The sequence below is a fragment of the Melospiza melodia genome, chromosome Z (assembly GCF_035770615.1).
Source record: "Melospiza melodia melodia isolate bMelMel2 chromosome Z, bMelMel2.pri, whole genome shotgun sequence".
NCBI lineage: Eukaryota > Metazoa > Chordata > Aves > Passeriformes > Passerellidae > Melospiza > Melospiza melodia.
Genome location: NC_086226.1, coordinates 43188159 through 43200582, shown reverse-complemented (window position 1 = coordinate 43200582; position 12424 = coordinate 43188159). Strand labels below are relative to the sequence as shown.

The 12424-nt window shown below is 34.0% G+C and overlaps 1 protein-coding gene across 1 annotated transcript in view; it reads left to right on the top strand.

Annotated features, from left to right (window-relative positions):
* The window catches only part of TNPO1 (transportin 1), a 52728-nt gene extending 41254 nt beyond the window's left edge, over positions 1–11474 (top strand). Inside the window, exons 20-25 of the mRNA XM_063181072.1 lie at positions 210–305; positions 3074–3149; positions 3939–4038; positions 5408–5482; positions 8227–8369; positions 9867–11474. Coding sequence (XP_063037142.1) covers positions 210–305; positions 3074–3149; positions 3939–4038; positions 5408–5482; positions 8227–8334 — 455 coding nt within the window. The 3' untranslated portion in view covers positions 8335–8369; positions 9867–11474. The remainder of the gene's footprint in view (positions 1–209; positions 306–3073; positions 3150–3938; positions 4039–5407; positions 5483–8226; positions 8370–9866) is intronic.
* The last annotated feature ends 950 nt before the right edge of the window (positions 11475–12424 follow it).

The window sequence follows — 12424 nt, the reverse complement described above, 5'->3', positions numbered from 1 at the left end:
AAGATTTAATTTTTTTTTAAATCTCCGTACACGTTTGGAATTATTTGTCTGGGTGTTTTGGGTGAATTTTTTTCAAGTGATGCCTTTACATTAATATTTAAATTACATTTGTGATCCTTGTCCTTGTTAATAAGTTACATGTACATGTTCGGTTTACATTATGTATATTAATGGTAATTTTCTTCTATTTTTTTTAATTGTTGTTTCAGGTATAGAAATGCAGCCTTATATTCCAATGGTCTTGCACCAGCTTGTAGAAATAATTAACAGACCCAACACACCAAAGACGTTGTTAGAGAACACAGGTACCCAAAAAACAGCCTGTACATGGTGAAGGGAATGAAAAGAGTTTTTTTTTAAATAATTATTTTTTGAAATTGCATAGGGGAACCGCACCAGAACTGATTTTGTTATGTATTTTGCTTTTATAAGCAAAAGCAACTCTGTTTTGCACAAGCTCTTACAAGTCTCAGTCTTGCAGCAAATCATATATCTAGATTCTAATTGCTTTCTCTTTTTATAACATTTATTATATCTATTTCTCATCTATTTAATCATTATTCCAGTTTTATTTATGTATGAAATATGACAAATGTATGCAGTAACACTTAAAACTTAATTTCTCACTGATTTTGATGTATGCATGTCCTTACACGTGTACTGTATATATATGTCTAATGTTGGGGAAAATATAATTGGCCTATATAAAACAATGAACTCTTTGACTTTACAAAAAAGTACACTTTTATTGTAGGAAAAACTTACAATATCATACACAAAAATCTAGATCTGTGATGGCAGTTTTACCACAACATAACTGAAATAATGTTTAATTTCTGTTACCTGGTCACTTAGTAGCAAATTCCTGAAAAGAATTCAAATAATGGCATGCATATTTTATGTTCTGACTTTGCATTTCAAATTGGGAGTAATTCCCAAATGCCTTACTGAACTGGAATTTCTGAGGCTTGTTTCTTTTGCATTCATAGAGGGCTTGTTCTGGTATGAAAAGCACCTTCCGTACTTGAGCAAAAAACCATAGATAATGCGATGGGTTTATTGTTTACTATTTTACTAATTGAGGATTTTTTTTCCTTCTGTTTGAAAAACATTTTGTAAGCAAATGACTGTTTAGTTGCTATTTCTGACATGGTTGGATATGATGCAAGTACAATGGTTCAGTTATATTTTTGAGCAAATAAGAGATAATTTGGAGAGAGATTTTTCAAAGCATTTTTTTCTTTCTGTATTCTCTAAACTTAAAAGCTGCATGTTCTCTGCCCCTCTATCTCATTTAGTATGGAAGGTGAACTTAAAGGAATATTTACCTAGTTTTACAGCATATCATAGGGACTATTTTTGAAAAGAAAATTTTGAATCAAATACCTAGATATGAAATACACCATGGAATAGTGTAGTAGAACAGTATAATACTGTACTAGTATAACCGTATAAGATTTTCTTACCCCTGCCCTGATTCTCCTCCTCTGCACTGATGGATGTGTAATACCTGTAACTGAGAGGCATTCAATAGTTTTAAATGTATGTATGCTTCCATCATTAAGAGAATTTTTGGAAGCATCTGAACATTGATTTTTTTTTTTCAATTATCTTAATAATTATTTTAAATGTGGATGGATAACTGCAAATAAATGTTGAGTGTGGTGTACTTATTACAAGTTTGTTGTGGGATATTTTGTTGTGTGCCACTACTATGTGCAAGAATAGTACTGGTTTTGCTGTAGTTTGCTGTGTAATTAATTATTAAAACAATTGTGAAAACACACTTCAACAGAGATTTTTGTTCCTTGTTCAGGCTGTAGCTGTAAGAATTTACAGATAAAACTTAAAATTGTGTTTTCATTTGAACTTCAGTGAAGCTTTGTAAGATGCTAAAAAATTCTGGACACTAGGGAAGTTGAGTAATACCAGTACATTAACAGTGAGCTGCATCACATGAAATTAGCATGTTTGAGACTGCTAGTATATCCTACACCAAACTTTTATTTGAGAAAGCATCATCTGCTTTATTGCATGTTTCATGAAACTGTTCACAAATGCCTGTTAATTAGAGTGTTGCATAGTATGTCCCTTGAACATAGGTTTCCTTTTTTCGCTTCATACAAATCTGCTGGATTTTAGTATTATTCATGTATTTTGCTTCAAGTAATTCTGATACATTATTCCCCACCCTCTCCTTTTTCTGAAGATTAATCTTTTGTGAGTTGAGCAAACACCATTAAAACACATTTGCATCATTGTACTTTCTTTGGTCTGTCCCTCGGAACAAAGAACCAAACTACCTGATCATGTGATGAAGCAATTTTGCTTTTTGTGTGTCCTCATGCTTTGGTATCAGAAGTCAGATTCTTGTACATCTTATGAAGAAAATTTTTGTGTGCAGGAGAAGTACTAGGATTGATGAATTAATGTTCTGCAGTCAGTTGCTTTGAGTTAGCAACCATTTTAAATTAAATTGTGAGATTATGAAGAAGACATAAACATTTGAGAAGTGTTCCATCCACTTAGGATTTTCAGACAGACCACAATATATTTATGTAAAAGTATTTGGAAATGTATTTTTACTGATAGATTAGGTCTATAGAAACCTTGAATTCTAAATATTGGATAAAATAAAATGTTTAGAATACTTGATACTAATACTGAAAATTATTAATTTCCTTTTAAAAAAAATATCCATTATAGTGCATTTCAATAAAAACTTCAAATGTGTAGAGGTAAATTTACTGTAAATGATTACTCTGAAGAGGGACCGAATGACTGCTTACATCAGAGAGCCTTTGAATTTAAAATTGTGTTTTTGGTGTTCTCTCATACTTCTTTAATTTTTTCTTTTACCTTGGAGAGTATACCATATATGTTGCTGCCTCTTATTTAGGGGGTGGTAATAAACAGCACTGGTGAAATCTTATGTTTATTATCATACACAGATTCTGTTGGTTTCTGTTTCTGAGTTATTTGTTGTTTTTTCTTTATTTTTTCTCCTCCCCCCTCATTTGCTCATGTCTTGGTTGGCGTTTGGTGGTGTATAACCGTGATTGCGTTACCTTAGCAATAACAATTGGTCGTCTTGGTTACGTTTGTCCTCAAGAGGTGGCCCCCATGCTACAGCAGTTTATAAGACCCTGGTGTGTATTATTCAATCTTTTTTTTTTAATTCATTTTTCTTCACTCTCTTTCCTTCTTTCTTTCTTTCTTCTCTCTATCTCACTTTTAGATATATTTTCAGTTGGTTACAAAATCTCAATCCTTAATCATTGCCAACCATGTGACTAATCTTGTCCTATCAGGTTTGTGAGTTTTTAGTAGCACCGTCATGTATTCTTTATGTTGTGGCTAACGACTAATTTATGCATGGGATAAGATTGTCACATGCTTGCTGTGTTAAAGCTTGACTATGAAAGAGCATTTTAAAATCCACCAGAATGATAATACAATGCATGCAAATATTGTAAAATTTATACTGTGCATTACCTAAAATTCAGTCTTAGGCTTGAAATGCTGTAAGGAATATATGTTTATAGATTTGTTACATATAAAATAGCTTGCTTGCTGCTGTAAAAGTTCAATAACTGTTCTGTAAGTGGTATCTGACATAATTCATACTGTGACAGTATTTTATGTTCCGCTTCTAATAATGATAGTTTCTATAAGTATTTCAGATACATGTTTCTTTTGTATTTAATGGAATAGAGGTCACACTTTCTGACTACAGTATAACAAAAAAGCCAGATTCTGGAGGTGATGCCTAATGGTATTATGCTAGTAAAAACTGTGCAACAAGTGTTTTTCTAAGTGTTAAAAATTGTGTTTCAGATAATCTTATCAGTGTGACTTATTCCATCAGATACTGTCATCTAGTTTTGACTTGGTTGAAGAAAAGTAAGTGATATAAGTTTTGCTTTCCAATTTGTTAGGTGCACCTCTCTGCGAAACATAAGAGACAATGAGGAAAAGGATTCAGCATTCCGTGGGATATGTACCATGATTACAGTCAACCCCAGTGGCGTAGTCCAAGTAAGATACATTAATAGATGCTAACTTTTCTTTACTTACGTGAAATTTAGTGAAAGCTGTATATGGAATATGAAAAAGTTTACTTTGAAGAGATTCTCTGCAGTACATGATGTAGCTTTATTTTGAAGTCAAGGAGCCCAAAATGTTTATATTGTGAATGATGTATGTCATGATCCTTCAGTAATTGTCAGCTAAAAAGGAAAGAAGAGAAGTACTGTTAAAATGAGTTTTTCTCTTTTACTTGCAATGAATATGTAAATAATGAACTTCGATTAAAATAACTGTATTTTGATACTTCTGTCAGGTTGTGGTCAGGATCTGTATGCAAATATAAGGTAGAAGTTGACATTCTTAGCCCCATTTTCCACATGTAACCTAGGTTTTTTAAACAAGAACAGAACAAAACCAGTAACCACCCCTTTGTTCTTAACACTTGGGTAGGGAATATTCTGTTTCTGTTGGATCAATTTTTCCAGGAGTCAGCATGACAATGAACATGCAACTCTTTAAAAGAAATGGTACAATTGAAGAATAGAATATGACTTGATCTTTAGTCTCCACATCTCTAAAGTAAAGCTGTATCAATGTAATGTTTTTTAAGAAGAAAACAAAATTGATCTTTCCCTTTTCTCTGCCTGGAGTTCTTCTTCCTGAAACATAAGAATTGAGCATTTGCCTTGTTCAGAAATGTGTGGTTCCTTTCATTTTGGCCTTATTCTGTACTTAACATTGCAGTCTTCTATTGTCTGTTCAATCGCATAGCTTACAGAGAGGGGTTAAATAAGGACCCATTTCATTAACTCATCTTTTCTCTCTAATCATCCTCAGTTCCTATTTCTTGCATTAGCAACATTATTTTCAAAGACTGGTGTTCTGTTGGTGTGGGAGGAGGTAATGCATGACAGCAGATGAATGGGGTATAGGGATTTTGAAGTGGCTTTAGTTTTGAACCTGTATGATAAATGTTCTCTGTGTCCCAGAAAAAAATTACTTTAAGGAATAAAACAGATTTTTTTTTCCCTGACTGGAAATGTGTGAGAGATACATTTGTTGCTTGTGAGTAAAGGAAGTAGATATTGCATTTGTAGGTGTACTGAAAGAATTAAAGTTATACTAGTGTGGTGCAGAGGGGAGAGTTATGGTTGTTTTCACTGTGGTTTAATCTGAGACACTCAGCAATTTCTGTAGCTGACCATTTAGGCATGCAGTAATTTATCATTGTCTGAATTAAGTGGAAAATAAATACATAAAAGCAAAAGCAGTTGTAAATTAGGATCAAAGACCATCCACTTCACAGAATGAACATCAAGCATTGTTATCAGATGTATAAATTGAGGTTTCTAACCTATATGATTGTTTAATCTTGTAGGACTTTATTTTTTTTTGTGATGCTGTTGCATCATGGATTAGCCCAAAAGATGATCTTCGAGACATGTTCTGTAAGGTAAGGTTGCTAAGATAGTTGTTTATCCTAGTGGTAGTTGTTTTACATCCTCTGGTTTCTTTCTTTCTGTTTCACTTTCTAGTAAAAGTGCTTTCTAGCACTTACTGTGTTTGTGGTCATGGAGACAAAGCAACATGAAAATCCTGACTTCTTTTTTTAACCTATGTCTTCTTATATGCATTTGGATTATTCCAAACTTTTAAAAATAGTTGCAAAGTTCACTTAAGGTGTTTTTTGAAGTGATAATGATCCTCAAACAGCTTTCCAGCCGGCTATGTTTTTCCTGCATTTGCAAGAACAGGCAAGTTTATACTACATGTGAGACTTTTTTTTCAGGAAATGAGATTTGTATGGTTCGAGACTGTTTTTTGCCACAAAGATGGCTACTTTATTTTGGAGACCTACATAAGTTTCAAATTAAAAATATCCTAGTCATATCTTGTTTCTCATAACTCCTGCTGAAAATAAGAGATTGCTTAATCCTCCTCAGAATCCCTCTTGGTTGAGTAAGTTTCAAGAAACTAACATGCGGTTATACCAAAGAATGGGTATAAGAATTTGCTTATCCCTAGGCAAAGCATCAGTAGAATTTAAACTAAAGGACTGTTTGCCTTGTATTGAGTTAGTAAAAAACAAAAAAGCCTTACCCAGAATGCACTACACTGTTTTTTGGCACTAGTGTCTTACATTAAAAAAAAAAAGAGAGAGAGAGGGAGAAAGTGATTTAACTCACAAGCTCTAAAGTGAAATCCCCATTTTCTGGAAGTTCTATGTCAAAAGTAAGGTTCATGATATTCTTAAAGCAAAAGTTTTTTGCTTTATTCATAATACTTATATTCATGGATAAATACTTCATAAGTACTTCGTATGTACTTATTCATAAGTACTTATTAGTCTCATGGATTGGTATTGGCACTTCTTCTTCAGTTAATGACATGTGTGAGCATCAAATCAGAAACTAGAACTTTTTTATCCCATCTTTAAGAGTAAAGGCAGAAATCTTGCTGTCCTAGTTAGTCTCTCAGATAACCGGCTTCCTTCCAAGGAACATTAGATCTAGAAAAGGTGCAGCTATGAGTATTCTAACATCAGCAGAATGAAACAGCAACTACAACTTAAAAGGGGGTCCGTGATAGAGTCTGTGATGATTGACCAAAGGAGTCTCACTGCATGTTTTTGCATCAATCCTTCGGCAGGTTAAACTCCTCTTTTTCAGATCCTTCCTAAGTCATCCGTTTGGGAAACAATGCATTCAAATCTAAACAGAGTGGTTCTTGGTCACTTGGCAAAAGGACATCCTTGCTTTTTTAAGCAAGCAATTTTAAAGTAGTTTTGTGGGATTTGCCTCACAGAAAAGGAGACAAAGCTTTCTTCAGTGATAACACATAGGGCTTTTAGACAACTTCTTCACGAGTATGTGATTGCTGTAGTACAAGTAGATGTTTTCAAACACTAATTATGACTTCGGGAACAAGGGAAATATACTGGATTTATCCAGGTTTTGGGATTTTCTTTAAAAATTATTTATTCTTTAGTACTAGAACTGCAAGAGAAGATACTTTCAAGAGCATGGGTAGCTGAGCTGCCAGTGTCAAAATCTGACTCGTAACCTTTTGTCTATCACTGAGCATTCTTAGATTTTTCAGCTGGTTAATATGAAACCATTTGGGTTTAGGAAAGAGCCTGCTTGTGAGAGGGAGAAAAGCAGTACGTTCACTGGTTGCATGTAATGCCGTTACCACTACATCTGTTTAAAAGCAGATCTGCTTGACAGTCTTATGTTGAACTTGTTAGCATGAGCCTGGATTTTGACATTACCTTTTATTTGAGGATGTGTTCATGACAGACTGTTCCACAATTCTTTACACTGAATGTAAAAAGGGAAAACAAAACTTTAGATTTTCTTGGTATAATTTTCTATGAGGAACAGTAATTCTTTCTGCTTTTGTCCTTTCTAATGTTTTTCTTTTACTTGCTGTTTTAAGGGATAACATACTAAGATTTATTTTTTTTTAATAGCATAATTTCATTTTCAGGTAGTTTATTACATCCAACAGTCCAAACAGAAACCTGTATTTGTTTTCCTCTTTCACTGGATTTTGAATGCCATTAACTGTGGATCCCTGTTATTTCAAAACAAAGAAGGTTTTAAGAGCTTCATTTTTAGTGAAGTTGTCTTAGAGGTTCTATGCAGAAAACAGAGTTCTCAAAGATTTTATATTTGTGCTAGAAATTGACAGCTATTCATTCTATTAAAAGATGGCTGCCGTTTAACTCAGCTTCCCATAACATACTTCACATCTGTTAAAAAATAAATATGAACAGAGTAGTCTTAAAATATATGTCGGATGGATGGATGGATGGATGGATGGATGGACGGACGGACGGACGGACGGACGGACGGATGGATGGATGAAAAATGAATTGAAAAAATTTATAATTAAACGTTCTAAAATGGCTTAACCCTAGGTTTTAAGTTACCTATTAAAATATATATATATAAATACGTATACATACACTACTTTCTTTGGGTTCTTTATGTATTCTTTATGTCACCTTTAAAGAAATACATTAGAAAGACCCTGCTCTACTTCTTTGCTTCTTTGTAGCATTTCAGTATGATATTGAAGAATTCAAATTGCCACATGTACAACTCAGCAGTTTGTGGCTTACAGCATATGAGGCTAGTAAATAATGTAGCCTCTATTTTTTGCTTATTTTGACTTCCCCTTTCTCATTTGTAGATTCTTCATGGATTTAAAAATCAAGTTGGGGATGAGAATTGGAGGCGTTTCTCTGACCAGTTTCCTCTTCCCTTAAAAGAGCGCCTTGCAGCTTACTATGGAGTTTAACCTCATGCACTGTAGCTGCAGTCCCATAATTAGAGGTAAGCACATGAGTCTTGCTTGCCAGAGAGAACTGGGACTTCCTCCCTGTTTGCATCATATGAAACATCATTACTTCATCAGTGTAGAATTGCTGAGCTACTACTTTGTATATGAAGAAACGAAAGAAGGGATGATAATATACCTAAATGATGGGGATTGTAGCAAAAGCATTTGTCTCATTTTTTCTATTGTTACAGAGAGAGAAAGAAAGAAAGAAAAACTGAGTCTATGATACACACATTAGTTTATCAAGAAAGTTGAAAGTATAGGTATGACAAAGTGCTGGTTCAAGTTTAATAAGCAAAGTGATGAATGTGATCCTCAAGTCTTCGTACTAAAGACACAGGCTACCATATATGTTGTGAATTAATAGATGGCAGATGTGGTCTAAGAGGGAATACTCTACTAGGATAAGAAAGCAGGTTTGTTAACACACTAGCTGTGAGAAGTCTCATGGCCTCCTAACTACACACTAAATGATCTTTCCACTGAATAAAGAATGCTATGCTAATAACTACAGTAACTGTATAGCTTGATGTTTGGGGGAGTCTGATATGTGTTTATTATTGCCATGTTTCATTTTGTGTGTCAGCTTAGAATTGTTAGATACTTGTGTGTGGAGAATGATTCAGTTTCGACAAAGAACAGTGAAAATGGATTCCAGAGTACCTCTATCATTACACCACCTTGTTTGTATGCTACCTGTGTATGCTGTATAAAGCAAATTTCCCATGTGTGATACTGTGAAGAGATTATTGTATTACCCAAAAAAAGAGAGAATTAAATTTATTCTTTTAGTCTTTATACAAATTTGATACTTTTAGTAGAATTTTTGTATTAAAATTATGAGAGTGAGTCATGCAGTTCTGTTTAGTGTTGGAATGGACAATTAGTGTTTAAAATTAAGCCTAAGATTTTTTTCAAAGTCAGTGTCATAAAATTTCATGTTTGATCAGAACAATGGATTAAAAATAAAACAGCTACATACTTATCAATGAGAGTATTTTAGTTCTGACATGAGGATGTTTTCTCTTCCTGATGAAAAGGAAACAAAAGTGATAAAATCCACCATTGTTCTCAGTTTCAACTGCAGAGAAGGTATGGCTATCTTGTTTAATCCACTCAGAAGAGAAGCTGCTAGGTCAGGTGCAGATATGTTTAATATTCTTTTTCAATGTCATAACTACCTCATAATTTTGTGCTAAAAATGGAAAAACTGGTTAGAATATATAGGGTGCTTTTATCTTAAATCTGAGTTTAACACAATAGTGGAATTGTCAATGTAGTTTGAAAGCATGTGTTGTTGTTTCATGAATAGTAATTTATCTGATACAAATGGGCTGGTTTCTTAGCAAACTTAAAAGGGAGCATTAGGCATAAATTCATTTTTAAGTTAGAGGTTGGCACTTAGTGCTTGAAAAAGACTCTGTTTATGTACCTATCTGCAAGAGGTTCCAGGTAAGATTTAATTATACCATTATCTTTTCCCTCTACAGGTCCTTCAGTCTGGGAGACTGTGAGGGAGCCTCTGCACCCAGGGAAAATGTTACCCTTTACTGGGGGGAAGGGTAAACCAGTAGGGAATACAGTACAATCCCAACCCTACTGGGAGGGGCGGGAGGGAGGTGTTGCCGTCACTGTATTAAGTCGATGTTGGGAAATGTTTTAACATCTGGAGCCTTTGTGGGTGGAAATCTGTCTCCTATTACACCTCTGCACTGGATGTGAAGAAGAAAAAAAAAGAATCTAGTCACAAAACAGCACATTCTGGAATATTATGGGGATTTGTACCAAAATAAGAAACTATATAATTGAACCGTAGGGATACGTAAAGAGGAAAAATATTTTGCGCACAATAAAGGAAACCTAAGAATGGGGGTCACAAACAGTAAAAGGCTTTCTTTTTTGTTTTCTGTTTTTTTAAGTAAGGGTTTTCTACATTATTTCATCCTGCTTGGGGATACCTAGATATTTGCATGTTAATGAAGAACTACACAAACGAAGTTAGTACAGTTAAAATGCAGCTTGTGTCTGTATTAGGAACAGGCACTTGCAGTGTACAGGATAGAAACCCCATCATAAAATAATAAAGGTTAACTTGGACAAAATGAAGCAACCTGCTAGCTGCCAAATAAGTCACTCCTATCATTTTTGGGGTAAAGAGAGGTACACTGCAAAGGAAAGATTGACATCTTAATTTTTATGTTAAGAGAAACAACCAAGGTAGTGGATATGATTTTATTATTGTACTCTGTTAGTTTTGATTTCTAGAGTAAGGCATTATTCCTAACTTGCAGTTTAAGGTTCAGGCATGCGTTCTGGCTCATAGTGATCAGAAGTAATTTTAATTAGTGGGAAAGTAGCATGCTTGCATCACATAGAGTGAAATTGGTATACATTTACCTATGTTGCGCCAGTTTTGTGTTGCAGTTTACCAATTCAATATAGCCCTAAATTCAATATAACCCTGCATTTAAAATTCCTTTTTAAGGTTCAGTGGAATTTATTTTTATTAAGAATATAGATATAAAGTACTGTAGTTAACAATTAGGCCTTGAAATACCTTTTTAGGATCTGTTAAGATTAAGATTGATATTGTATTGTGTGTAACCTGCACAATGTGGAAAGCTGATATAGCTGTGCAAAATTTTTGCCTCTGTGCTGTCAGTGTGATGTGCTTTCTGCATGGTTATATACTAGTGATTTTATCAGAATCTCTAAAATGAGTTACATGGTAAGACCCGTTAAAGGCTGCATAAGTGTTAGTTGGCACGTAAAGACAATTGTAGAAGTTGATGACAAGATTGCTATATTTGTGTTTATTCCCACTCAACGTATTATCTTCTACGCTTTCTTTTTGTTCAAAGCATGATCTTAAGAGATGTTTAAGTTAATGGATGTAATGCAGGGTATCTACACTGTATCGGCGCATGTTGGTGGCCCTTTGTGATGTAGTTAAATGCACAAGGGTGCAAGTTTAAAGCTACAGAGTGAAAGTTGGTTTGGATCCTCTTCATTTCATTTGTTTAGCTTTTCTGTTGTGTTTTTTTTTTCTCTACTTACATGTATTCCTGTGAATAAATCCTTGTTAAGTTAACGCTTTACTTTTCCTTCCATGTGTATTTTCTTATGTACTGTGAATGTGAAATCCTAACTGGTACACTTGATCTTGTGTCCATCTGAAAGTGGCAAGTCTTTATTAATTTAGATTGCCTAAAGAGTATCCCATGATGATAAAGGAAAATGGAGAGATTTTTAGCTCTGCTGGTCAGAGGTGAAGCCACACCTTTCCATTTTTCAAGTGCTGCATTATTAATCTGCAAAACAAAATTAAGCCATAACAGCCTTTTTGTAGATTTAGTTTCTCACCTTTGCATTGCAGAATGGATACTGGATAACAGTTTTTGGTTTAGTTGGTGTTTTCTGATTTTTTGTGGGGTTTTTTTTTGTTTTTTTGTTTGTTGGGGGGGGGTGTTTTTCTTTTTTCTTTGTTTTTCTTTTTTTAATTTTTGTTTTTTGTTTTCTTTTATTTTCTTTTGTTGGTTAGTTGTTTTTTTGCGGGTTTTTTGTGTATTTTTGGGGGGTCGTGGAGGAGGTTGTGGTTTTTTTTCTTTGGTTTGGTTTGGGATTTTGGGGTGGTTTTTTTGTTATTTTTGGTTTGGTTTGATTTTGATTTTGTTCGGTTTGAGGTTTTTTTGGTTGGGGCTTTTTTAAGAACTTGCTCTTCTTTGCATGGTTCTGTTCTTTGACTGTTGAATGATTTAGCTATTGCACTGAAGTTTGAGCTGTGTGAGTGTGAACTTTAAAATGCTGTTTAAAGAGTTTAGACTTTTTTTCTTTTTCAGTGCATGATCACATGCATGTTTTGTGTCCTGTCCCCATCCACCCCACCTGGTTTTTTTTGGCTTTGCAAATTTTAGTGGATTATGCCTGAAGCATAGTTTGGACATGTATTGTATGAAATATATTTGATAATGCCAGGATATAGTATTCATTCAATTTGATCAAAATTGCATGTGATGACTTGCTTTCAAGTTACATTACTTTGATAGCA